General features: G+C 36.8%; 2 protein-coding genes across 4 annotated transcripts; one reads left to right on the top strand and one right to left on the bottom strand.

Annotated features, from left to right (window-relative positions):
* The first annotated feature begins 7,567 nt into the window (after positions 1-7,567).
* On the top strand, positions 7,568-10,869 carry LOC120068410 (pentatricopeptide repeat-containing protein At3g61360). Of its 2 annotated transcripts, XM_039020168.1 has the most exons (4): positions 7,568-9,407; positions 10,019-10,065; positions 10,139-10,256; positions 10,538-10,869. In XM_039020168.1, exon 1 carries the CDS (start codon positions 7,861-7,863, stop codon positions 9,397-9,399), a length of 1,539 nt encoding a protein of 512 aa, XP_038876096.1. In that variant the 5' UTR covers positions 7,568-7,860; the 3' UTR covers positions 9,400-9,407; positions 10,019-10,065; positions 10,139-10,256; positions 10,538-10,869. The 2 variants fall into 2 exon arrangements, with proteins under 2 accessions (XP_038876096.1, XP_038876095.1); XM_039020167.1 differs by having other exon boundaries at positions 7,569-9,407; positions 10,019-10,252.
* Positions 10,870-11,393: 524 nt separating this feature from the next.
* On the bottom strand, positions 11,394-14,486 carry LOC120068548 (protein ROOT PRIMORDIUM DEFECTIVE 1). Of its 2 annotated transcripts, none has more exons than XM_039020364.1 (2): positions 12,474-14,486; positions 11,394-11,679 (listed from the first exon to the last, which is right to left on the bottom strand). In XM_039020364.1, the coding sequence occupies exon 1, from the start codon at positions 14,360-14,362 to the stop codon at positions 12,965-12,967; it is 1,398 nt and encodes a 465-aa protein (XP_038876292.1). In that variant the 5' UTR covers positions 14,363-14,486; the 3' UTR covers positions 11,394-11,679; positions 12,474-12,964. The 2 variants fall into 2 exon arrangements, with proteins under 2 accessions (XP_038876292.1, XP_038876293.1); XM_039020365.1 differs by lacking the exon at positions 11,394-11,679 and having other exon boundaries at positions 12,402-12,711; positions 12,877-14,486.
* Between the last annotated feature and the right edge of the window lie 13,253 nt (positions 14,487-27,739).

Raw genomic sequence — 27,739 nt, 5'->3', positions numbered from 1 at the left:
ATTATTATGGAGGAAATTTAATATAAATATGATTTATATCAAGTAGAGGAGAAAATACTATAGTAGTATATGATATCAAACTATAGGATAAAAATATAATATGATTATATTTATTAATTAATTAGTTGGTTAATTATAAGATAATTATGCCAAATTTCATGTTTGGACGTGTTAGTGGACAACATCGGTTATTGTAACCGATGAGTTAAAATGAAAATTGTTTTCATTTTTGCATCATCCGTCATTCGCCCAAAATTTTTTCGGAAGCACGCATTGATGAAAGAAAAACGATCCTCGAGAGACTATAACGATAGCTCTTCTCCACCTAAACGATCGCCCTTCACGCACCTAAACGATCCACACACTCTTGCCTACATGATCGGATAGTTTCTCTAAATGATCGTATAGTGTGCCAATTTAACTAAACAATTGTATACCTTTTCCTAACGATCGTTCATAAATCCTACATGATCGTGTAGCTCCTCTTAAATGATAAGCACTTCTGCTATGCGATAGCGTTGTTTTCCTCTGCACTTGCTATTTTCCTACACGATTCGTGTTTCCTCCATCCTCTACCAAATTCATCAAAGCCCACCCTTTGGGTTTTCACTTCGAGAATACCCGGGTTCTTTAGTGGTGGTGTCGTCCCCGTTGCGGTCATGAGTTCGCGTTGTTCGTGTTGTTGCAGTCGACGTTTCTGTCGGGCATTGGTAGAACACTTGGAGGGTTCCGCTGCATTGGAATTTCAAAGATTGAATATTGTCTTCAACTGGTATGAAACTTTTTTCTCTTGTTTATTTGTTGTTAGTAGCATGCCATTGATTAAGATTTGTTTGCATAATGTGTATGTTGAATGTATATTGTATGTATTTCGGTCACGCTTGAGATCGGAGCAATCCGAACGCGCTCATGGAACTCTTAGTATGAGATCCTTCAGATACTTCACTTAAACCTCTACACATTTCTCCCTAAACGTTCACATCGTAAGATCTATCCTCAGCCTCGAGGGACCCTGAAAGTGTCCCCACAAAGATTGGTGTTTGGGTAGGTCAATACCAAGGTAAATGGAGAGAATGTTCATAGTAAGTGGAGTGGGACGTGTGAGAACATATCCCATGGTCTCCTCATTAGGTTGGATAACGTTTTCGTGCATCGCCTTGAGGCAGCTTGGGAGTGTCCCCTAAAGAATGTTGTATTTACACAACTCTTTTTCTGATCTCCTGAAAAGGATAGAGTTGCTTTAGTCTCTTGTCCTAATCTGCTTTTTCCCTACGGTGGGCGCATTAGGACGGGACTCAAGGGCCTACAATGAGGGGTTAAACTTACGCGGAATTGTTAAGATTGTTAACAAATTCTGGACCGAATAATGGTAACTGTTAGAATCAGTTATAAGGAGTTGTTTTTGTCTAATGGTTGAGAATGTCTCATCCTAGTGAATGGGCACTTGATCACCCCACGTTGACTTTTGTCTTGCCTCGTTGGGGCATCATTGGAAAATAGATGTCACTTAGGGTACAATAGAACATTTTGCTAAAACCTAAAATTGGTGTTAAAAGTGGTAATGCAAGTAGACTCATTAAGTTTGTTCTTATTTTCAGCAACTTTATTTTATGACCATCGTTACTTTGATTTTTTAGTTGCCGAAAAATTAACTGGCGATAACTACTCTAGTTGAAAAATATGATAAACACAATACTTATCATTGATGATTTAAGGTTCGTCCTTATGGAGGAGTGTCCTCCTATTCCACATCAAAATGCCACTCAAAATGATCAAGAGGCTTATGAGAAATGGACACGGGCGAACGAGAGGCCGAGCGTATATCTTGGCCAACTTGAACGATGTCTTAGCCAAGAAGCATAAGCCCATGGTCATTAAAAGTGAGATCATGGAGTCTATGAGGTGGAAGTTCGGACAACCATCGCGCAACTCAACCATGAAGCTATAAAGTTCATCTTCAACTCCAAAATGATGAAGGGTACATCTATTCGAGAATATGTTCTGAACATGATGGTCCACTTTAACGTAGCGGAGATGAACGAGTCTCACATCGATGAGGCCAGCCAGGTTAGCATAATTTTGGATACGTTGCCAAAAAGCTTCCTCCATTTTGTTAGCAATGTTGTTCTGAATAGGGTTGACTACACCCTTACAAATTTCCTCAACGAGTTTCAGATATTCCAATCCTTGTTGTAAAGCAAAGAGAAAAAGGTCGGTGAGGCAAATGTTGCTTCATCAACTAAGAAGTTCGACTGAGGTTCGACCTCAAGAACCAAGCAAATTACTACACACATGTCAGATCTTCGATTTTTCTAAGCAAGCCAGCACGGGGAAGACTCACTTCGTCCCTCACTCCTACGTTCTACCTAAATGGATAAGAAGTACCTTCTTCATCAACACTAGCAAGTGAAAGAAGAAGAAGGGTAGTAAGAGGAAAGGGAAAACACTTGCTAACCCATAACCTGCCACTTCGTGGGGTAGGCAACTATGCTGGCTGACAAAGGAAAATGTTTCCATTGCAACCATGATGGGCACTGGAAGCAGAACTGCCACTTATTTAAAGCAGAAGAAGAAAGGCAAACAAGGTAAATATGATTTACTGGTTTTGGAGCTTGTTTAGTGGAGAATGATGTATCTACCTGGATTATAGACTATGGGGCCACTAACCAATTTTGTTCTTCATTTCAGGGGATTAGATCTGGCAGCGAGTGCTGCTGAGGCTGGTGAGATAACGATGCGAGTTGACACCGGGCACGTTGTTCTCAGTTGTGGTAGTGGGAGGAGATATATGATATCAAACTATAGGATAAAAATATAATATGATTATATTTATTAATTAATTAGTTGGTTAATTATAAGATAATTATGCCAAATTTCATGTTTGGACGTGGGTTAGTGGACAACATCGGTTATTGTAACCGATGAGTTAAAATGAAAATTGTTTTCATTTTTGCATCATCCGTCATTCGCCCAAAAATTTTTCGGAAGCACGCATTGATGAAAGAAAACGATCCTCGAGAGACTATACGATAGCTCTTCTCCACCTAAACGATCGCCCTTCACGCACCTAAACGATCACACACTCTTGCCTACATGATCGGATAGTTTCTCTAAATGATCGTATAGTGTGCCAATTTAACTAAACAATTGTATACCTTTTCCTAACGATCGTTCAGTAAATCCTACATGATCGTGTAGCTCCTCTTAAATGATAAGCACTTCTGCTATGCGATAGCGTTGTTTTCTCTGCCACTTGCTTATTTCCTACACGATTCGTGTTTCCTCCATCCTCTACCAAATTCATCAAAGCCCACCCTTTGGGTTTTCACTTCGAGAATACCCGGGGTTCTTTAGTGGTGGTGTCGTCCCCGTTGCGGTCATGAGTTCGCGTTGTTCGTGTTGTTGCAGTCGAACGCGCTCATGGAACTCTTAGATATGAGATCCTTCAGATACTTCACTTAAACCTCTACACATTTCTCCCTAAACGTTCACATCGTAAGATCTATCCTCAGCCTCGAGGGACCCTGAAAGTGTCCCCCTAAAGATTGGTGTTTGGGTAGGTCAATACCAAGGTAAATGGAGAGAATGTTCATAGTAAGTGGGAGTGGGACGTGTGAGAACATATCCCATGGTCTCTCTCATTAGGTTGGATAACGTTTTCGTGCATCGCCTTGAGGCAGCTTGGGAGTGTCCCCCTAAAGAATGGTTGTATTTACACAACTCTTTTTCTGATCTCCTGAAAAGGATAGAGTTGCTTTAGTCTCTTGTCCTAATCTGCTTTTTCCCTACGGTGGGCGCATTAGGACGGGACTCAAGGGCCTACAATGAGGGGTTAAACTTACGCGGAATTGTTAAGATTGTTAACAAATTCTGGACCGAATAATGGTAACTGTTAGAATCAGTTATAAGGAGTTGTTTTTGTCTAATGGTTGAGAATGTCTCATCCTAGTGAATGGGCACTTGATCACCCCACGTTGACTTTTGTCTTGCCTCGTTGGGGCATCATTGGAAAATAGATGTCACTTAGGGTACAATAGAACTATTTTGCTAAAACCTAAAATTGGTGTTAAAAGTGGTAATGCAAGTAGACTCATTAAGTTTGTTCTTATTTTCAGCAACTTTATTTTATGACCATCGTTACTTTAGATTTTTTAGTTGCCGAAAAATTAACTGGCGATAACTACTCTAGTTGGAAAAATATGATAAACACAATACTTATCATTGATGATTTAAGGTTCGTCCTTATGGAGGAGTGTCCTCCTATTCCACATCAAAATGCCACTCAAAATGATCAAGAGGCTTATGAGAAATGGACACGGGCGAACGAGAAGGCCCGAGCGTATATCTTGGCCAACTTGAACGATGTCTTAGCCAAGAAGCATAAGCCCATGGTCATTAAAAGTGAGATCATGGAGTCTATGAGGTGGAAGTTCGGACAACCATCGCGCAACTCAACCATGAAGCTATAAAGTTCATCTTCAACTCCAAAATGATGAAGGGTACATCTATTCGAGAATATGTTCTGAACATGATGGTCCACTTTAACGTAGCGGAGATGAACGAGTCTCACATCGATGAGGCCAGCCAGGTTAGCATAATTTTGGATACGTTGCCAAAAAGCTTCCTCCATTTTGTTAGCAATGTTGTTCTGAATAGGGTTGACTACACCCTTACAAATTTCCTCAACGAGTTTCAGATATTCCAATCCTTGTTGTAAAGCAAAGAGAAAAAGGTCGGTGAGGCAAATGTTGCTTCATCAACTAAGAAGTTCGACTGAGGTTCGACCTCAAGAACCAAGCAAATTACTACACACATGTCAGATCTTCGATTTTTCTAAGCAAGCCAGCACGGGGAAGACTCACTTCGTCCCTCACTCCTACGTTCTACCTAAATGGATAAGAAGTACCTTCTTCATTCAACACTAGCAAGTGAAAGAAGAAGAAGGGTAGTAAGAGAAAGGGAAAACCTTGCTAACCCATAACTGCCACTTCGTGGGGTAGGCAACTAATGCTGGCTGACAAAGGAAAATGTTTCCATTGCAACCATGATGGGCACTGGAAGCAGAACTGCCCACGTTATTTAAAGCAGAAGAAGAAAGGCAAACAAGGTAAATATGATTTACTGGTTTTGGAGACTTGTTTAGTGGAGAATGATGATTCTACCTGGATTATAGACTATGGGGCCACTAACCATATTTGTTCTTCATTTCAGGGGATTAGATCCTGGCAGCAGCTTGAGGCTGGTGAGATAACGATGCGAGTTGACACCGGGCACGTTGTCTCAGTTGTGGTAGTGGGAGGCCTCCGGTTGACTTTACATAATAGATTTATCATTTTGAATGATTTACGTTGTTCTGAAGTTAGAAAGAAATTTAATTTCTATAAAGTTGTTGCTTGAATGTAAATACACCTTGCACTTTTCGGTTAATAGAATGTTTATTATGAAAGATGGTGTTGAAATATGTTCAGCTAAACTGGAAAATAATTTGTATGTGCTAAGGCTGTTAGCAACAAATTCTCTCAATAACATAGAGATGTTTAAAACTGTCGTAGTTCAAAACAAACGATTTAAAGTCTCTCCTAAGGAAAATGCCCAACTTTGGCACCTTCATTTGGGATATATTAATCTAAATAGATTGAGAGATTGGTGAAGAATGGACTTCTAAATGAGTTAAAAGAAAATTTTTTACCTGTGTGCGAGTCATGCCTTGTAGGCAAAATAATTAAAAGACCTTTTACTGGTAAAAGTTGTAGAGCCAAAGAGCCTCTAAAGTTAGTGCATTCAGACCTTTGTGGTCCGATGAATGTGTGAGCTAGGAAAGGCTACGATTACGTCATCACTTTTATTGATGATTATTCGAGGTATGGGTATGTTTATTTAATGTAACATAAGTCAAATCCTTTGAAAAGTTCGAAGAGTTCAAGGCTGAAGTAGAAAACACATTAAGTAAATGAATTAAAACACTTCTATCCGATCGAGGTTGAGAGTTTTTGGATTATAAGTTCCAGAACTATTTGATAGAACATGGAATCATTTCCCAACTCTCGGCACTTGGTACACCTCAATAAAATGGTGTATTGAAGAGGAGAAATAGAACCTTGTTGGACATGATTCAGTCGATGATGAGTTACGCTTCCTTACCGGACTCGTTTTGGAGTTTTGCAGTAGAGACTACAACATACATCCTCAACTGTGTTCCCTCCAAGAGTGTTATCAGAACACCTTTGGAGTTGTGGAATAGGCGTAAAGCTAGTTTATGTCACTTTTGCATCTGGGGTTGTCCAACACATGTGCTTGAGGCTAATCCTAAGAAACTGGAACTACGTTCGAGGCTATGCCTATTTGTAGGCTACCCCAAAGGGACACGAGGGGGGTTACTTTTATGATCCTAAGGAGAACAAGATGTTCGTGTTGACAAACACTACTTTCCTTGAGGAGGATCATATGAGGGAGTACAGTCTAAGAAGCAAAGTTGTGTTGAGTGAACTTTCCAAAGAAACTACTGAAACTTCAACAAGAGTCGTTGAAAAGTCTGTTACCTCAACAAGAGTTGTTGATGGAAGTTTATCTAGTAAGTCAAATCCACCTTAAGAGTTGAGGGAATCTCGATGTAGTGGGAGGGTTGCGAGCCACCTATTCGCTATATGGGTTTAACAGAAATCCTAGCTATGGTAGCTGATGGCGAGGTTGAGAATTCGTTGTCTTATAAGAAGGCAATGAAGGATTCTGACAAAGATGAATGGGTAAAAACCATGAATCTCAAGATGGAGTCTATGTACTTCAACTCAGTTTGGGATCTTGTAGATCAACCTGATGGGGTTAAACTTATAGGTTGTAAATGGATCTACAAGAGGAAACAGAGTGCTGATGGGAAGGTGCAAAGTTTCAGAGCTAGACTTATGACAAAGGGTTATACCCAGTTAGAGGGAGTTGACTATGAGAAGACTTTCTCGCCTATTGCCATGTTTAAGTCTATCTGCATCCTCCTATCCATTGCCTCATATTATGACTATGAGATATGAAAAATGGATGTCAAGATTGCTTTTCTGAATGGCAATCTTGAGGAGACCATTGATATGGTGCAACCTAAGGGATTCATAGCCCAAGGTCAAGAGTAAAAGGTTTACAAGCTAAACCGGTCCATTTATAGACTGAAAACATGCATCTCGATCTTGGAACATAAGGTTTGATACTACGATCCAATCTTATGACTTTGACCAAAACGTTGATAAGTCTTGTGTCTACAAGAAAATCATCAACAGTTCAGTAATTTTCCTAGTGTTATATGTAGACGATATCCTACTTATTGGGAATGATGTAGGTTTATTGACTTCAGTTAAGCAGTTAAGAACTAGCTAGCGACCCAATTCCAAAGAAAGATTTGGGAGAGACTTAATTTGTTCTTGGGAATTAGATCTTTTGGGATCGAAAGAACAAAAAATATTATCTCAGGCATGTATAGAAATCAGAAGTTCTATAGTATGTTTTAAAAAAATGAATCATAATGTGCGAATGGTTTTCATGGTCGAATGAATAAAGACTACTTTACCCATTTTTCATTTGGCCCCTCCGTACCAAAAAAAAAAACCCAAAACTATTCGCTCTTCCGTCCTCACTTCACTCTTCAATCTTCACGCACGCCACTGCGGACCTCCACGTTTTCTCCAGCGCCAGTCGCCACCATCTCCTCAGCTCCAGCTGCACTTCGGCATCGGCAGCACTGACCCTACCCTCCGCCAGTCGCTAGTCGCCGACTCGCCACCTCCAGCGGCTATCTCCTCACCTTTTTAACGTAACAAAGGTGATTTTCTAATTCTAGTGTATTTCCAGCGGCAGCGCACTCCATTATTTGAACTAAAGATGGCGATTCTGCAGAGGCTAACTCAAATCCCTCAATTACCCATTTCTTTCCATTCGTTTCTGATTTATGCAGCTCCTTTTTGTACTCATATTCATCTTCATCCATCTTCACAACCCAAAACTGAAGTCGAAAGAATCGCCAAAATCATCAACGACCATCCATTTCCCGATCATCCCCTTCACCCCACTCTTCTTCACCACATTCCATCTCCTCTTCCTTCAAACACTTTCCTCAATGACGTTCTTGGTCGCCTCTTCGCAGCCCATTCCAATGGCCTCAAGGCCTTGGAGCTCTTCAAATTCTGCCTCCACCATTCTCAACCTTCCCCAACTCCAGATGCTTTCGAGAAGACGCTTCACATTCTCGCCAGGATGAGGTATTTCGATCAATCATGGGAGTTGATGCGTGAGATTCAACGAACTCACCCTTTTTTGCTTACTCTCAAGTCTATGAGCATCTTGATTTCGAAGATCGCGAAGTTTCAGTCATTCGAAGAAACGATAGAAGCGTTTCATAGAATGGAGAATGAAGTGTTCGTTGGAAGGAAATTTGGTATCGAGGAATTTAATGTACTCCTTCGAGCTTTTTGCACTCAGAGACAGATGAAAGAGGCACGATCAGTGTTCCAGAAGATGTATTCTCGATTTCCCCCAAATACTAAAACCATGAATCTCTTGCTTTTAGGGTTTAAGGAATCGAGCGATGTTACTGCTGTTGAGCTTTTCTATCATGAGATGATCAGGAGAGGTTTCAAGCCAAATGCTGTAACTTATAGCATTAGAATTGATGCATATTGCAAAAGGGGTTATTTCGTGGATGGTTTGAGAGTTTTTGAAGAAATGGAGAGGGCAAAATTAGAGCCTACATTGGAAACAATCACTACTCTTATCCATGGAGCAGGGGTAGCAAAGGATAAAACCAAAGCACGCCAACTATTTGATGAAATTACTCTGAGAAACTTGTGTCCTGACATTGGGGCTTATAATGCTTTGATAAGTTCCTTGATTAGGTCTAATGATGTAAAGTCTGCAGCAGCTTTAATGGAAGATATGGAGGCTAAACACATCGGACATGACAGTATGACCTATCATATGCTGTTCTCAGGCCTGATGCGATTGGAGGATGTTGGTGGGTTTTATGAGTTGTATAGCAAAATGATACGGCAAAATTTTGTGCCTAAAACTCGAACGGTAGTCATGATAATGAAGTTTTTATGCGAAAATCGCCGAGTTGATTTGGGTTTGGATTTCTGGGGTTATCTTGTAGAGAAGGGGTACTGTCCTCATAGTCATGTATTGGATCTGTTGGTGACAGGATTATGTGCCCGTGGAATGGTCCTTCAAGCATCTGAGTGCTCCAAACAAATGTTGGAGAGAGGGAGACAAATGAGTGAAGCAGCATTTCTGATCATGAAGAGAACTCTTTTGCAGGCACATGCAACAGACAAATATGGGGAACTTGAACAGTTGAGGAATAAGCTTCAAACTGTTTTGCCCCCACCAAAGCAGCTTTCATTTGAGATTCCTGCATCTTCATAGACAATTTAGTAAGTTCGGAACCACTTTTGATATGATGGAAGTTACTTTAGAAAACCAAGGTTTGAAAGATAGGGTTCCTCGTTAATGATGAAAAGTAAGGGCCACTTTTGATAGTTGTAAGATTGAGTTCATTGATAATAAGAAAGTAAAATGAAGTTATTTAGTAAATGTGAAAAATATAGATAGAGGGAGAAAATAGAGTTCTTTGGTAAATTTGAAAAGTATAAGAAATGAGAAGATAAAATTACTCGATAAATGTGCAAGTTCAATTGTGTTTATGGTTGAAGTTGAGTTGTTTACGCCAACTTAAGAAGTTGGTGGACGAAACGCTCTCAGAAAAATTATTGAAGGAGTTAACCACTTCAATATTGTATGTTTGCAAATCTACATTTGTAATTGCTCCCTAGTCGACAGAGATATAGGTTTGAAATACATTCGTAATTCACCTTATACTGTATTTTTAAACAAAGACTTCATTAGTGCTTATTTCAAAAGTCTGGTGCACTTTTAAACTATGGTTCTCCAAAGTAATCCGAAGCTCACTTATGATAAGCACATTTTTCTTCAAATTTAAATGTTTCTGAGGTTTAGTTTATTGAAACTTTTCTTGTCATTACAGTGGAAGTATTGCCAGATTTCTTAAACGGAGAGATGCCTGCACATAATGTAAGCCACTTCTCTCCATTTCTGAATAATCATGTGCACTGACCATAACAGAAATACTGTACCATTAAAGCAGCCATGGATCCTCTAAAACTACGAGTAGCCATGCCATGGAAATTTCCATTGATCGCAAGGAAGCTGCGGTCGATTTAGATGGCATGGCCAGATTACAAGCTCGAGACCTTGAAGAGTATGTAAGTTCTAAAACTCAGATTTTGTACCGCATTAGAGTGTTAGGATGACTGAAATTTCACTTTTTGAATATTACAAATCATATCTGTGTTTTAAATATGCTTTCAACCATCCTTGTTATTCAGAAAAATCTAGAAGTCATACATTTCCACTGCACTATGTAGAAGGTTATGATTTATAAAAATTGCAAAATGACTGAATGTAACATTAACCTTGCAATTGTTTGTTCTCTTAGAACTCCTTAAGTCTTATTTTGATGTGTTCTTGTTCTCTCATTCTGCAGCTTGGTTACTGTAACGAAGCCTGCTTATTGTTGGCTCCCCTTAAGTGTCTCATGGTCGATTGCTGTAGTTGCCTTTGCTTACGGACGTGTTAGGCGATCGCATTAGTTCACAAGACTGTCCATTTTCGGTGATTGTAATTTTGTTTAGGCCACATTTACCCTAATTGAAACTCATCAACGGTAAAGCAAAAAGTGGGCAGTTGATTATGTTTGTTGTTGTTCATCTATATTTCGTAATCGTAATGAATTGTGAGATCCGCCTCCAAATCAGTAATCAAAACACATAATCTAATTGTGGAATGGAAATTATTGCATCTGATTGTGTTTGAAAATTACGTAGGACTCATTACTTTTATTGTTACCATTATCGTTACAGATATTGTTACTATAAAAGTATGAGAATTATGAATATTACATTTATTTTTACCATTACCATTAACATTAATATTTTGATTTTTTGGTCAAACAGTAATGGTTATGATAACAATAAATGTAATAGATTTGTAATTTTAAATAAATACGATCAGAAGCAATCCAATTATATTTGTAATTTAAACTTATTACGATTGATCTATAAATGAAATTTTATTATGATTATGTCACTTATCATAACGTAACCTCAATAGGTAAAAAGTTCTAACATTAATAAAGCAAATTGACACTAAAGAAAAAAAAGGAGCAATTGTAGATCTTGTGCAGGTATTGATGGTTTATCCAAAGTTCGAAATTCAATGCATTGATGTGGATCGTACAATACCCATCAGATTAGATCGACAACTTACTCTCTAGGAATAACAGTACAGATAGTGTGAATTAAGAATTCATAATTTATTTTTGTCCAAAAAGAGAATTCGGTCTAAAATTGTTCTTTCATTAAAATAAATAATACAAGGACATAAGAAAATCCACAAAAAGAGTCATGCAACAATGTACAAAAAAGAGTACCAATCCAATAAAATAATACCCAGTAAGTAATTACAGAAGAGCCTTAACGATGCAACCCAGTGCCCCAAAAATTTTATTTTATTTTTATCTCACCAAAGACAACAAAATGGAACAAACTCTCAGCTTGCCACAAGGAACAACTCTTGGACACGAAAATGCAAACATAGAAGAAGCTTTGCGATCGTCTCCCTACGACCCTGCAAGCTCACAAAGTTAAAGTTGAACGTCTCAAAGAAACAACTTCACACACAAAATTACATCTTTAAATTAAATATTCGAGGGTCTTCCATAATCATCCTACAACAAGGATTAAAGTATTGACGTCAATATCCATATTTTAAACTTACAGATGTATCGATAAAATATCGATATGAACGGATATTTCAACAAGTCAAAACATTTATAAAATTTGTTTAGATTAATAATTAAAGTGTTTTTATTTTCAAACTAAGTTATGAATATTGTTATTAGTATCTCTATTCTTATAGGATTAAATAAATGACGTTTTTTATGTTTTACTAGCATTTATAAAAGATATAAATTATATCCATGATACTTAATATTGATATTGAACCATTTGATTTACAAATATATTGATAGATATATCGACATATCAATAAATATTTTCATCCTTGTTCTACAAATGATACAACAAAGTTGCCTAACCGAATAGGACCCCTAGTTGAAATTTGAACCAAAGTGCTGACTATTCCATGACCTGCCACGAGAAACTTAACTTAAACCTTCACAAACCCATGTCCAAAAAAGAAAACTCTCTCCCCAATTTCCATGCCATGTTGATGTCAATGAAAAAGAATGATCAAATCATGGGAGATAGAATAAGCATTCAAATGCATTTACCGATGGAAAAAGAGAGAGAAACTCCCTCAAAATGAATGCATTCAACAATGGCAAAAAATTTACTGAATTCATTGATTGATTGAAAGAGAGAGAGAGAATTTAACTATTTTTTTACTGAATTAAAAGCCACCTGAAACAAAAATCTTCAAGAAGCTCTCTTTTTCAATGCCACATTCTCAGCAGCTTGAAGCTAAAACAAGAAACTACAAGGACTTCCCAAGTAATATTCCTGCAGCTTATGGCCACCAAAGCTGAATTCGTTTCCATTCTATCTAATTCTTCTTCGTCTTCAGAATTTGGATTCTAGGCCTGTGGCATCTTCAACTCTCTTGTTTTTAAGCCATGGCATCCCCTGACCCCTTCACACACTGCCAAGCCACATAGCCAAAACAGAACCATAAAGATTCACTGCCCAAATCCAACGATGAATACCAAAGTGAAGATTAAGGCTGTTATGCTCCTGATAAGCAAAATTCTTGAAGAGCACTTGTGTTTTAGTTTACAACAAAGTATAATTCAGAGTGCTTACTCACAGTGTTGGGTCAATCAGAGCTACAAAATGAGTTTTGAGGCATAAACATAGTAGCTCCAAGGAGACTGTTGGGGACCATCGAGTTTAAGTTATTCTGTTTCGTTTACATCCTCCGCCTTGAAAGTTTTATCAACACTATGATTATCATCATCAGAGAAATTGGGTTCAACATCAGAATCCAAGTCTGAGTCCAAAACATCTCTCACATTGCCTTTGTTCCCAACAGCAAAATCATCAAATTTATCCTCCACGTAATCTGTCCTAAAGCTTTCCATATCATAACCCACCCTCTCTCTCCTGTACCCAACTAGTTCCTTGTCCAGTTTTGCTTTCCTTGGACTGAGTAAAACCAACTCAGCCAATTTTCTTCTAGCTAAATACACATCATTTGGCTCTATTAACTCACCTCTCCTATAACCTTCCCTAAGAAAAACAGTGTGAAGCTTCCCATGGTTTCCTCTGGTTGAAATGTAGAAAATCCCCTGATGTTGAAGGAGGAAGTCCTTCAACTTATTCGGCAGATTCATCGCTAATCGAAAATGTGCAATACGTTCCAAAGTGATCTTCTTCTCTACAGTCAAAGACAACATCTCATGAATTGTTGCCACTGCTCTCTTCTCCATCCTCTTCAGTGCTTCAATGGACCTCATATCATACTTGGAAACGTCCTCATATGGCGACCAATAAGGAAGCCGCTGCCATTTCCACATTGCAATTCTGAAATACTTCCCTATCTTAAACCCAGGAGGAAAATTAACAATGAAAGAGAATCTAATATCCTCAGCATCACTTCCTTTTTCTCTATAAACTCTCTCCCTAGCTCTCTCTATTGCACAAACAGCAAGGTTTGGATCTCTTTCTACAATTTCAATGTACTTATTCCTAGTTTCTTTTGCATCAAACAGTCTAAAGAATTGAGGGTACTTGAGAACTACCGAATATTCGAAATCGTCGGGCAACCCGAATTCAGACCGGGCAATCCGGATATGCTCGAGGCGAAGACGGCCATTGTTGGACATCATCAAGAGCTTCCTCAGCCGAGTCACAGCATCCGGAATCTGGGCAATGACAGCCTGCTTTTGCTGCTCGATTTGGAGGTGGGCTTTTCGGGTCAACCTACAATAGAGGATTCGTTGAACAGGGTGCTCGTAGATTTCAAATACATGAGGGAATTTGAGGACGAAGGCCCCAGCTTCATGCTGTTTGAAGCCAAGGCGCCGAGCTAAGATATCAAGGCGAGAAACTGGGATTGTTTGGTTGATTTGGGTGAGAATAAGGTCCTGAAACTTGAGAACTTTTCGGGTTTTCTTCTCCACCTCCATGTAATTATCGTAGCCATGGTCACGGACCCTTTGAAGCTTTTTGGGAATGGAGGTGGATTGAGTCATCGATCTTGAGCGACTGAAATTGCAGAGAAAATAAGCCGTAGTTTCGAATGCTATAAATTTGGAGGTGAGGAATTTCCGGTGATGACCAAAAAAGATCATCGTATTTCCCAATGAATTTTCACTTCGATTAGGGTTTAGGGTTTCTCAAGTTTGATGGGTAGGGGATGCAGAATCGCAGGAGTCCATTGAATTTGAAAACTGAAAGAAGTTTTTTTTTTTTTTTTTTTTTAATTAAAAAAATATAATTATTTATTTACATTCCTTTTCTCTGGTTTAAAAAATACTTGGCAAATATCAACTTATACTCTAAATTTTGGGGTTGTATCAATTTAAACTTTAAACTAAGAATTTGTATTAATTTAAACCTTAAATTTCGGGGCCGTATCAATTTAAAATCTGAACTTTGGGATTTGTATCAATTTAAACCTCAAATATCAATTAAACCTTGAACATTCATAAATATATCAATTAAAACTCTAAACATTCATAAGCTTATCCAAATAAAAAATAATGAAGGGCTTAAGCTGATGCAATTATGAAAGTTCAAGGTTTAAATTGACACATTTATAAATGTTTAGGATTTAAATTGATACAATTATTAATTTGAGGTTTACATTGATACGATCCCAATTAATTATAGTTTAAATTTGTCTATAATTATTAGTTTAAGGTTTAAATTGATACACCACTCATAAAATTCAAGGATATAAATTGATATTTTCCTAAAATACTTTTAGGGGTTATTTGATGCGCTGAATTAAGTTCATATGTCTAGAGTTTATATATATGTGGAGTTCATATGTCTGTGTTTTGAATGTTCGGTGCTGAGTATATATGTCAGAGATATTTGGTTGGTTTTTTTTTTTTACATAAGTAATTTATTTTATGATGATTATTTTTCTTTGGAAATTTTATATTCAATAATTTTACATATATATATATATATATATAATAATATATATAATTAATAAACTATAGATTGCACTTTATTTTATTGTTTTTTTTAAGCACACATATATTGTTGGGAGTTTCGAGAAATGGGACCAGGGTTTAACTTTGATCATGCATTTCAATTTTTTTTATTTAAGCAATTATTTTACGAATTATGCATGTGACGTTTCTTATTAAGTCACTTTTATTTTAACACTTTTGATAAAAACTTTTTAAAATAAAAACACTCATGTGTTTGACAATTTTTTCTCAAAAATATTTTTACATACAAGTTTATTTAATTTCTTACATGATAAAGGTGATTTTATTAATGTTAAATTATTGTAAAGAATGATTATAAAATACTATGAACTAATAAAAAAAAAAATGGAAATTCAATGTTTTGATGGAACTCGTACTTTTGTGTAACAAACATATTTTTATTGATAATTTTGTGCATCAACTTAAATATAAACATTTATTGATGTTTTATATGTATTTTTAAATTAATAGTTACTTTTAAGCTTTAAATTAAAGTTTTATTGACAATTATATGTCACAAGCGTCAATAAAACAAAAAACCATGTGTCAACAAAGATCAAATTTCTAGTAGTCATAATTTAAAATAATAATCATCAGAGTTAGTGGAGTGGTCGCCGTTGGAGGTTGCTAGAGTTGGCCGTCAACAGTGGTTGGATGTTACCGGAGTTGGCTATCAGAGGTGGACGTTGGAGTTGGCTATCAGAGGTGGACGTTGGAGTTGGCCATCAAAGGTGGTTACCAGAGTTGAGTAACTAGGCATTGGTGGTGATGAGGGCTAACTGTACTGTTAGTGGACATGATATAAAATGTCGGTAACATACAAAGTTGGCCTCCCAAACAATGAGTTGAGTTCATATCTCAACTCATCTCATCTCATCTAATCTTCTCACCCCAAACACCCCATAAATATAAAATGTTATTAATACTTTTAAGAATTAAAAAATTATACCTATCATTAATATGTGGATGAGAAATTTACTCCATCATTTCAAAAGTACTCATAAACTTTCAAAAGTTGTATTATACATGTTTAACCTTTCAAAATAAAAGTTAAAACATGCCAGTAATCATTTGTCTATACACCATCCCCTCTTCCATTTCTTTTCTATTTCTCCTTCAATCTTTAGCCTTACAAGTTCCTATTTTTTCCTATAATTTTTTTGTTTACTTCAATACCTTTTTATTTCTATTCTTTTGTTCCCCAATTAGGATTGGCAAAATTATCCACAGGGTCTTGTCCTCGCGGGGTCCCACCTTGATCGGGGCGGGGAATCCCCGATTTGATCAGGGATGGGGAGGGTATCCCCACCTCGTCCCCAATCCTAACTTCGCCCCGATTAGTTTTTTATAATATTTTTCTATATGTATGTATGTATGTATGTATGTATGTATTTGGTATTTTTAACTTTTTACATTTAACCTAGTTTTTCATTTAACCTAATCTAAGCCCAACTAAAGTGTCTAAACCCAAATCAAAGAGAATTTTAGGATTTTTTTTTAAAAGATCCCCATGAAGAAATAAAAGGGGAAACGGGGAATGAGTCACTGTGGGGACCTATTTCCCCAATATAGAATCCCTGCCCCTGTCTCCACCTTCAAATGGCGGGGATGGGGGAAAGGTTTAGGCTTAAGATGGGTTTAGGAATTCGTAGCTCAACCCTCATCTGGGACAAGGGCCTAGAAAACCTTTAACTTCCTACATCATTTTTTCTTTGGGTAAAATAGTAAACACTATTCAATTCACGACGGAGACAGAGTTGGATCAGCTAGTCATTTTTTTCCTTTTCTAAATAGTTGGGTTTAATTGTGTATTTCATTTCGATAAGATCATGATTGGCTTAATTTTCTAGAGTTTTGTTTTTGTATGGATGACCTTCTCTCGGGTGCCTTTATGTTTTATGATTTGCCCCCTATGATCTTATGAATTTTAACTCTTTGCTTATGTTAGAGGGCACTTTTAGCCTTTCCAATGACATCGGGCTCGGAATGAGATCCCCAGCCTGACTCCTTTTTCAAAGCTTGAACTCGACGTTAACATAATAACACGAAGAAAAAAATTTAAGGGGAGTCCCGATGGCCGGTGGGCCTAATGATATCGGGTTAGGGATGAACTCACTAGCTCGATTACTTTGTCGAAGCCCTAACCCAATTTCAAATATACACCTGATAAATAAACTGAATCCAAAACTTGAACGATATTACCGATGACATCGCGACAGTAGTGAATCTCTTAGCCCAACATTGCCTTTTCCTTGACCCGATACCATGGCCCAGCTCGATGTTGGGTTAAGTCACGATAAGGTAGCTCCTAAAAGTCCTAGCTCAATTTTAAGAAAAAGCGCGATGTATAAATTAAAAAAAAAAACCAAAAATCTTTCAACTTATTTGCTCATTTGTCAACCGTTGTGGACTCTACATTTTTGTAAGAAGCATCTTCTTCCTTTCTCTACTCTCAGTCATCTTGAAGTCTTTAAGCAGGTTAGTCGACGTTTCCCTCTACTTTCAATTTCCCATTGTTTTGTTGATCATATTTGAACGATTTAATGTTAATAGAATTCGAATGTTCTGTTTGGGAGAGTTCCTATTTGAAATCACGTTCATGAAAAACTAGTCCATATATTTAATGTTCGTTCGTATGAAAGTTGGATGATAGGATTACATGGATGCACAAAATACCCATATTCTTCTTAGGCACATGACTTAATAATCACATTCCAAAATTAATCATATATTGTATTGGTTTGGATGATTTGTAGGTAATATATGGCACCAGTTTTGAAATATACGTCAGAAGATGAGTTCTCTGCCCAGGTTACCAACTTGTCACACATTAGGCATGCGAACAAGGTGGTGAAGGAGAAGTTTTTGTTAACACAGTTGGACATGTTTAGGCAAAGCACCATTTTTGGGTGTTTGTTTGACTTTGACTTGGTGTTCAATGGTCCTTTTGTCCATTACATACTTCAAAGGGAGGTGGTTGATGATCATCCAGGTGTCATGAGCTTTCTTATGGGGGTAAGGTTTTCACATTCAGCAAGAAAAATTTTCTACTAATCACGGGACTATGGCCATCACTAGACGCCAGTGAAGACATTTCTTCAAGTACACCCATTGGTTATCTATGAGACAAGTACTTAAAAAAACATAGAGACCATGCGTCCAATTTACATGGAAGCTGAATATGTTAGGTTAGAGTTTGATAATGATGAGGATGCAGTCAAGGTGTCCATTATGTATTATGTTGAGATTGCAATGTGGGGAAGGATAGGGTGAACATAAAGTTGGATACATATTTGTTTACTGTTTCTCACTGCCACATTAGTATATTGAACACAACAAATCGAGTTTTTCCCAATGCATTCCCTGCGTTGTGTACTTACCACCTAAAAAACAACATAGAAATGCACTTCAAGGATAGTACAATTTTGAAGTGTTTCAATGATGCATTAAGAGCGTACCGAATATCCAAATTCAACATGCACTGGGAGAAACTACGTGGATTAAATAATAGGGTTGTGATGCAATACCTGGAGACCATTGGCTTAGAGCGATGGGCCCGAGTCCATCAATCTTCAAGACAGTATGACAATATGAAAAGCAACGGTATGAAGTGCTTTAATGCACTTATAGCTAAGGCCAAACTCTTACCAATCATAATGTTGCTGGAATTCATTAGAGATAAGCTCTAGAAATGGTTTTTCGAGTGTAGAACTCTATTGTCCACATGTACGTCCTTATATTTGGAGTATGCTAAAAAGTAGATGGCTAAGGAATTCGATAGTGGTAGGCGGTACCAAGTAAGCCTGATTGACTGTCATACGTTCATCGTAAAGGACGATCACTTGGATGGTATCGTCAACTTAAACACCTGTCAATGTACATGTAAATAGTTTGACTACTTAGAGATTTCATGCTCACATGCAATAATTGCTGCAAGGTCGAGGAACATTAACCACTACACACTTTGCAATCAACTTATACTGTGAAATCCCTAGTCCTAGCATACGTAGAACCAATCTTCCCAGTTGGACATTCTTTTGAGTGGAGGAAACCACTAGGGTACGTAGAATGCGTTATCCTACCACCAAAAATATCAACCAGTATTGGTAGACCACGTGTCGACCAGATTCCATTCGCCAGAGAACACCGTTCAATCCAAAGGTCCACTAGGTATGGAAATGCAGGACATAATCGAGCAACATGTGGCCATTATCAAGTAATATAAGTAAGACCAGCGGAGATAGAATTAATGTACATACTCTATTTGATTTGGATTACACTTTTTTCATTCTGATTAATACATTTGAATTTTAGGCTTTTTCTTTATCATCGTGTTAGGGCTTTGGATTCAATTTATTCTTCGGGTTGCATATTTGAAATTGGGTTAGGGCTTCAGCAAAGCAATCGAGCTGGTGAGTTCATCTCCAACCCAATATCATTACTCCTTTTAAATTTCTTTGTTGTGTTATTATGTTAGCATCGAGTTCGAGCCTTGAAAAAGGATTCAGACTAGGGATCTCATCCTGAGCCCGACATCATTAGAAAGGCTGAAAGTTCCCTTTGACGAAAGTAAAAGATTAGAATTCATAAGATTGTGGGGGGTGGATAAAAAACATAAAGGCACCCAGGGAAGGTCATTCGTACAAAAAAACTCTAATTTTCCAGGGTATTAATAGAGGTTATTTGATGTTGGTTGCATTAATTACTCTTATGGGATTAATTTTATATTCAGTTGCATTTTAGGGTTTTGACATTTATCGCTTTTAATCAACAGACAAATGGATATTTTTCTTTATCTCATTTCTTGTTAGAGTGAGAGGGAGTTAGGTAGACAAATATTTGATTATGTGAAAGAGTGATATTTAACAGGTATCTGATGCCCTAGTTTATTGTATTTATTCTCTCATACTCAATATTGTATATATTTGTATATATGTAAACCCACTGAAGTTTAGTCCAAGTGAGAGTTTGTTGGGTTGTATGTCTTAAAACTCGCAGTTTGTAAAATTAAACATATTCTATTTGCAATAAAGATGTTATTGAGATCTATTCAATAAGACTGTTATTGAATATGTAAATTGCACTTGTAAAAAACAAATCCAATAAACTAACAGATCCATGGATATTACATGAGTACTTGGACTTTATGTGGAGGCATAAGAATGGACCAAGTTTGAGTAAATAGCCAAAACCGTCTATAGTATACGGATAAGGCTGGGTATCTTATTCTATGGACACTATTGGATGCGGCAAACTTTGTATTTAGTACAAATGATGTAATCCTAAATCGCTCATGTGGAGACATGCACATGGGGGTATCCTGTGCAAAGAGTTTGTATAAGATCGGATCAAGAAATAAGTCACTCATACTTTATGACGTTGTTTACTGTTTAAGACTTGACTATTTCAAAGCGATAACCTAGGTATTTAACCTTAATCTTGAGTTAACTATGAACTTCTGTTTATTCGGTATTATCCATAGATTTGCACGGGTGAGGGTTGACCCAACAGCGCCGGCTCAGTAAGTCCCCATTTTAGGGGTAAGACCAGATAAATAGCTGGGGATATAAGGTGCAAGATGGAATTCACTCCTACCCGCATTTAGGGATAGTAAAGAGGTTGCTCTTTAAGTATTGACTCTGGATCTTGAACAACGAGCCCCACCCTCCCATTGGCTCGAGAGGAACTCGGTTTGGTGATTGGGTCACAAACCAATTGTTCATTAGAGGATCATTGGGGCTTAAAGAGCAAGATGTAATCTCCAGGATAAAACAGGTTTTGACCTAGCCGTTATTACGAACAACTTCTGAAAGGTTGACTTACTGTTTATGGTTAAATTAAGTTGACAGTAATATATCTACAATGAGGAAAATGCTGCTACGGGCTTTAGTGGAGTGACCCAGTAGTTAATGAATGTTGATTCATTCAATTTAAAGTGTTTAGCCAATTAATCTCTGATCGTTGGAGCTCATGATCTGTAGGTCCATTAAGTCTCCCTACTAGTTCACAAACAGATTAAACCTTGAAATAGCGTGATGAGTAAATTTGAAACGTTCAAATTTAAATTAAGGGAATTAGTAATTATCTATGATAAAATTATACGTTTAATTATTGAATTAGAAGAAATTGAAGAATTAGATAATATTTAAATTTAATTTAAATATTAATTACATGAATAGGGATTCATGATTGTAGAATTGATAATTTAATAATTTAATATTGAATATTAAATTATTTAATTAATTATTTAAATAAATTTTATTTAAAATTAATTGTCTAAATTGATTTGATTTAAAATTGAATTTTTGAATTTTATGAAAATTCAAATATTTAAATCTATTTTGTTTTAATTTTATTTTTGAAAAATTAAATTAAAATTGAATTTTGTTGAAACTTCAATAAAAATAGATTTTAAGTCAATTTAAAATTATAAGTGAGTTTTTCCAACATTGAACCCACATAATTCCACTTTCCTTATGGTGGTTTTAGTGTCAAACGATGACACAATTGTGTGTCATACTGAATTTGATAAAGATCAAATTCATTTCAGCTAAAAAATGGGACATGCAATTAGATTTTTTTCTGAATTTTAGTTGAAGAAGGGTTCTTCAACAATAGAACACACGAAAAAACCTATCTTTCTCCATAAAATTCCCTTCAATTGATTCTCTTTTTGCATCCCACCATCCAATCTAAGGTCCTAGAGAATAGCAGGGAAGATCAAGTGGTGGTCTACAAACATTTGGAGTGAAGATTCAAGCTAGAACTGAAGGATTGAATAATTCTTCAAAGGTAAATTTCAGAAAACCTACTTCTATGTTTTGAACTTGCATGGTTCTTTGCTAAAATTGATGAAATTAGAGTGCTTAAGATCCTAATTGCTTCCGCTTGTTGATTGCCAACACGAACAATATCAAAACATTAGAAATTGTCAATGAAGATTCTAATGCTATGCTTAGGTGTTTAATTGCAAAAAAATTTGAATTGAGAGTTCGGTGTGAGAAAATGTTATCGAGAAAGGAAACCTGGAAATTACACTTCTAGATTTATGCAATTGATAGTATTTTGGATATATGAGTTGTTTAATTGTGTCAATTGGTCCATTAATTAGGTCAATACTAGGGATGACAAAATTCCCCGCGGGTCGGGTCCCCGACCCATTGGGGCAAGAAATCCTCGGTTTGACCGGGTACGAGGGTCAAACTGGGAATTTAAATCGGGTCTCCGGTCGGGGACGGGGTGGGGATCCCCGCCCCATCCCCGCCTCGATTTTTTTAAATTGTTAATATTATAATAATAATAATAATAATAATAACAACAACAACAATAATAATTAGAAAAAGAGCTAACATAGTAACTTAACTACTGTTACTGATTTTGTTTTTAATTATATTATTATTATCATCATCATTATCATCATCATCATCATCATCATCATCATTATTATATATATCAAAAGCGGAGATATTTTCCCCTGCATGCAGGGACCCGAATCCCCAAACAGGGATTCCCTGACCCCCCAAAAACGGGGAATGGGGCGGGGATAAGGATTAAAAATCTCCACGGGGACGGAGATGGGGAGTGCATCCTCGCCCCGATCCGGCCCTGTTTCCATCCCTAGTTGATACTTTGGAATTCGTTGATGGTTGACTCTATCTATTGTACTTTGATTAATTATAGGAACCATTGCGCATTTCAATTTACCTAAATAAAATAGAGTTTCTGCAATAGATAAAAATTAATGTTTTTTTTTTTCTAGTTTTTCAAATATGATTTTTATCCTTCTTAAGGAAACATTTGAATTCCTAGACAAATTTTGAAAAAAATAATCAATTTTTTAGTTTTCAAAATTTAATTTAGTTTTTAAAATATTAGTAAAAAATGGATAACTAAAATATAAAACTTATGGATAGAAACAATATTCATAAACTAATTTTAAAAAACAAAATGATTATGAAACACAAATCATTATTAAACGTAATTTAAGAACTCTCTTTTGAGGAATTTAATACAAAGGATTCTTTTTATGATATGTAATGCCCATTTTCCCCTTAGATCCAACTTTTGGAGCATCCTTATGAAGGAACTCTTACACAAGAGTACCTCTAAGCGGAAGTGGATCGTTCCAAACTCATTGTGACAAAATTACCACATTTGCCATCTAACAAACAAGTTATGCAATAAACAATAAATTACCGGCATGCCTTTAAACTAAACAACAAAGAGAAGAGATACGTACCAGTTGAAGAACACTTATCCACAGAAAATCTCGTTCTGTCCAAGGGACTGCTCCTTTCCCTCTCGCTAGAACATTCGGGCAATCGTTCACAAAAACACCCGGTCGTCTACTCACGAACGACCTTCACACGAACACAAGAATAGAGATGATACCATCACTTAGAACCCTCGGTATTCTTGGTGTGAGAATCCAGAAGTGTGAGCTCTGTTGGATTTGGTAGAGGGAAGGAGGAATCAAAGATTATATACAACGACCAAGCATGTAGGAGAATGCAGGTTCTATCATATAGACAATGCTTGACCGTTTAAAAGAAAGTACATGATCGTTTAGTAAATAAGCTGCGATTGTATAGATAATTGTTTAGTAATCGCTCGAGTGCATGATCGTTTAGGAAAGAGCTAGACGATCGTTTATCAATTCTTATGCGATCATTTAGAAAGAGGCGCACATGTGTACGATCATTTAGAAACTTTGAGCAATCGTGTAGTCTCTCGGTTTGCTATGCGATAGGCTGTATACACAAGGCGTGAGCGAATGACCGATATCTTTGCAAAATACAAATGATTTTCATTTTATTCCTCGGTTACGAAAACTGAATGGAACCTCCCACTAACACACAATTACAGAGAAAACGCCGACACAATTATCCTATAATTGTCCAAAATTAAATAATAAATATAATCATATTATATTCATTAACCTATGGTTTAATATCACATACCATAGTATTTTCTCCTCCACTAGATGTAAATCATATTTATATCCATTTTTCCTCCAAATTAATGTATCTCATACATAAAGTCAATCATATCAAATATAATTAACCAGTTCAATCATAACATATATAATCAAACTCCCTCTTATCAATTTGAACATTTCAAACTGACCCAAAATCTGATTCTCAACTTGAATCCATTGAGCTACCAAGGCGACCTTATGGACCTATGGCTCGAAGCTTTAACGATACGCGAATAGCTTTTAAAACTGTTTAGCCACGAGATCCACCATCCGTTAACTACCAGGCATTCCACTAAAGACAGACAGCTAAACTCTTCTTACCACAGATATATTTCTGTGTCCATCGGATATAACCGATCAACAGTACGATAACCCTTCACAGATACTCGTAAGTATAGCTAGGCCAATTTACTTTTTTTCCCTATAGTTACATCTAACTCTTTAAGTACCACTGATCCCTCTAATGAATAATACAACATAGTCCTACTATGTGTGGACACCTTTCGGGCCATGAGAAGGTGTGTGACACCACATCGTTCCAGTCCCGCGATTAGCCCTTAAGGGAGTTATTTATCGACTTACCCCAGGTAGGTTCCCCAGCCCTTAAGGGAGTTATTTATCGACTTACCCCAGCCCTTAAGGGAGTTATTTATCGGGCTATGAGAAGGTGTGTGGCACCACACCTTTCAGGCCATGACGATTTTCTAGGTAGGTTCCCACGTAGGAGTGTTATGTTCATGTTAACTTAAATAACCCAGCCTAGCTAGAACCCGCCTTAGACAAAAGGTCCCTTATAGATAGATTTGCTACACTTTAACCTTTTATTAGTCAATTTAATCCTATTAAACTGAGAAAAATATTAAAGCCAAAAGGTTACTAATCATATTAGAATTGTGATCTTAGATCTATGTCATTCAAGTTTTACCATGAATTAAACTTAAGTGAGCATGCATGTCTTTCTTATTGCTTTTAGTTCTAATTTCTCTTTCCTTTAAAAAGAAACAATTAAAACACATTGCGCATAACTAGGTATTTATAACGCTTATAAAGAAACCTATGTGTCATGCTTCATGCAATGTCCTGTCATTACTATACATAACTTTTATATACACGTAATAACTAAGCAAACATGCTTTCCGTACACGCTTATACTATAACAATTATAATATAAAGATGATGCATTCCATTAATTTTTATGCATGCATAAATATAACTTTTAATATGATGCATGAGCATGCTCTTACATAATTAAATCATGCTTCTCTAAATTATAACATTTATAATAAAAAGATGATGCATGACCAATGCATAACCTAAGGTGGGATTTTCTATATGTGCATACCATATGACATATAAATAACCATACATCTCATGTAATAAAACAAAGATTAATGAACTGGGATGAACCCTTATAAAGCTGGAATGAAATAATTCTATCTATTACATTTTTCATCGAGCAAACCGGTTCATAAGCGAACCGGGACTTGAACCGCCGGGTGAAGCTCCATCGTTTATAAATGCCTCAGGTAAACGATCGCTTAGTGCACACTAGATGATAATGCGAAATGCTAAACGATCGCTTAGATGACAACGAGGCTATGTAGCCTGATCATCTAGGCAATCGCTTAACGCACAAAGAGGTAAACGATTTACCGTGCGTTACTTTGCAATCGTTTAGTCAGGTACTAAGCGATGAAGCTTGCCGAGTTAAACGATCGTCTAGTGCGCGTTCATGTTAAACGACACCCGAGCATCCGATACTCAGCGATCGTCTACCCCATCGTCTACACGACCCGATTAACTCTTGATCGTTTTCTTACTCGAAGAATAGCAACCCTTGCTCTGAACTTCTTCACGAGCGACTCAAGACTCAAACTAACTTTGAATTATAGACTCGATAACAATTAATTATGTCAAAAAACGCAGGGGCCTTTACAATTAACTGAAAAAGTAAAAGAATTAAGCAAACCGAGGTTTCATCCTAAAAAACTCCATTAATCCGCACATCCACAAACAATTTAACAATTAAACAGAGAGTAGATATACTGCACCCACTGCGTATGCATATGCAATTCTTTGCATCAATGAAATTGGAATATCAGCAACCTGGCTCTGATACTAATTGAAGGAACTTTTAAACAAGAGAATCCATGAGCGGAAGCAGATCTTTCCGATTTCATTGTGACAGAATTACCAAACATACATTCTAACAAAAAGATATGCATTGTAACACTAATTACTGGCATGCTTTAACAAATACAATACAAAATACCGAGAGACTTACCAGTTGAAGACTTTCTTTAATCAAACTCAGTCCAGCGGAATCGAACTCCTCTACGCTTCTTATCATCTAGCAAACAGTCGCCTAACAGCACCACAGTTGTCTACACGATCAGCAGCACATGAACCAACAACAACCGGGGACGAAACCACCACTCGAAGCCCTCGGTATTCTCGAAGGAGAATCCAAAGGGTGGATTTTGATTGTATTGGTAGAGGGAAGGAGGAAAAGACGATCATGTAGTATGAAAAAGCAAGTGAGATATAGTAGAAGACTATCGCCTAGTTGGGTGCTTGTCGTTTAGAAAAAGGTACACGATCGTGTAAGTTTAACTAAGCGATCGTCTATCAAATGGTAAACGATCGTTTAAGTCTGCTCGACGCGCTAAGCGATCATATAGAAAACGTAAGCGATCTTTTAGATATCGCGGGCGATTGTTTAGTACGTGGATGTGTGATCGTTTAGGAAGACGGGCACTATCATATAGACTCTTAACGCTATGCGATCGTATACTTTCACACCGTGAGCGATTTATCTGCATGTCTTACAAAATGAAAATAATTTTCATTTTATTCTTCAGTTACAAGAACTGAATTCGAGCTTCCCACTTTCACACGATTCTGGAGAAATACTTGGCTAATTATCTCATAATCGCCTAATTAATTAATTAATAAATATAATCATATTATATTCTTAACCTATAGTTTGATATCATATATCTACTATAGTTTTTTTCTCCTCTACTTGATATAAATCATATTTATATCCAATATCCTCCAAAATAATGTATCTCATATATTTAGTCAATCATATCATATATAATTAACCAATTCAATTATATCATATATAATTGAACTCTCTCTTGTTAATTTGAACATTTCAAACTGACTCAAAAACTGATTCTCAACTTTATCCAAGCTACCAAGGGGACCTTATGGACCTATGGCTCGAAGCTTCAACAGTACGTGAATAGCTGATTAAACTCTTTAGCCACGAGATCCACCATCCGTTAACTGCCAACTAAAGACCGACAACTGAACTCTTCTTACCATAGATATATTTTTGTGGTCATCAGATATAACCAATCATGAGTACGATGACCATTCACAGATGCTCGTAAGTACAGATAGGCCAATTTAACATTTTGCCCCTATAGTTACATCTCACTCCTTAAGTACCACTGATCCTTCTAATGAACAATACAACATAATCCAACTATGTGTGAACACCTCTCAGGCCAAGAGAA

Source organism: Benincasa hispida, chromosome 12, assembly GCF_009727055.1.
Source record: "Benincasa hispida cultivar B227 chromosome 12, ASM972705v1, whole genome shotgun sequence".
In the NCBI taxonomy this organism is placed as follows: domain Eukaryota; kingdom Viridiplantae; phylum Streptophyta; class Magnoliopsida; order Cucurbitales; family Cucurbitaceae; genus Benincasa; species Benincasa hispida.
Note: the sequence above shows the minus strand (reverse complement) of the source record. Positions and strands in the feature narration are given on the sequence as shown.

Bases quoted from the DNA above. Each gene is read 5' to 3' on its own strand.
- LOC120068410 (XM_039020168.1), top strand. From the start codon at position 7,861: ATGGCGATTCTGCAGAGGCTAACTCAAATCCCTCAATTACCCATTTCT.
- LOC120068548 (XM_039020364.1), bottom strand. From the start codon at position 14,362: ATGATCTTTTTTGGTCATCACCGGAAATTCCTCACCTCCAAATTTATA.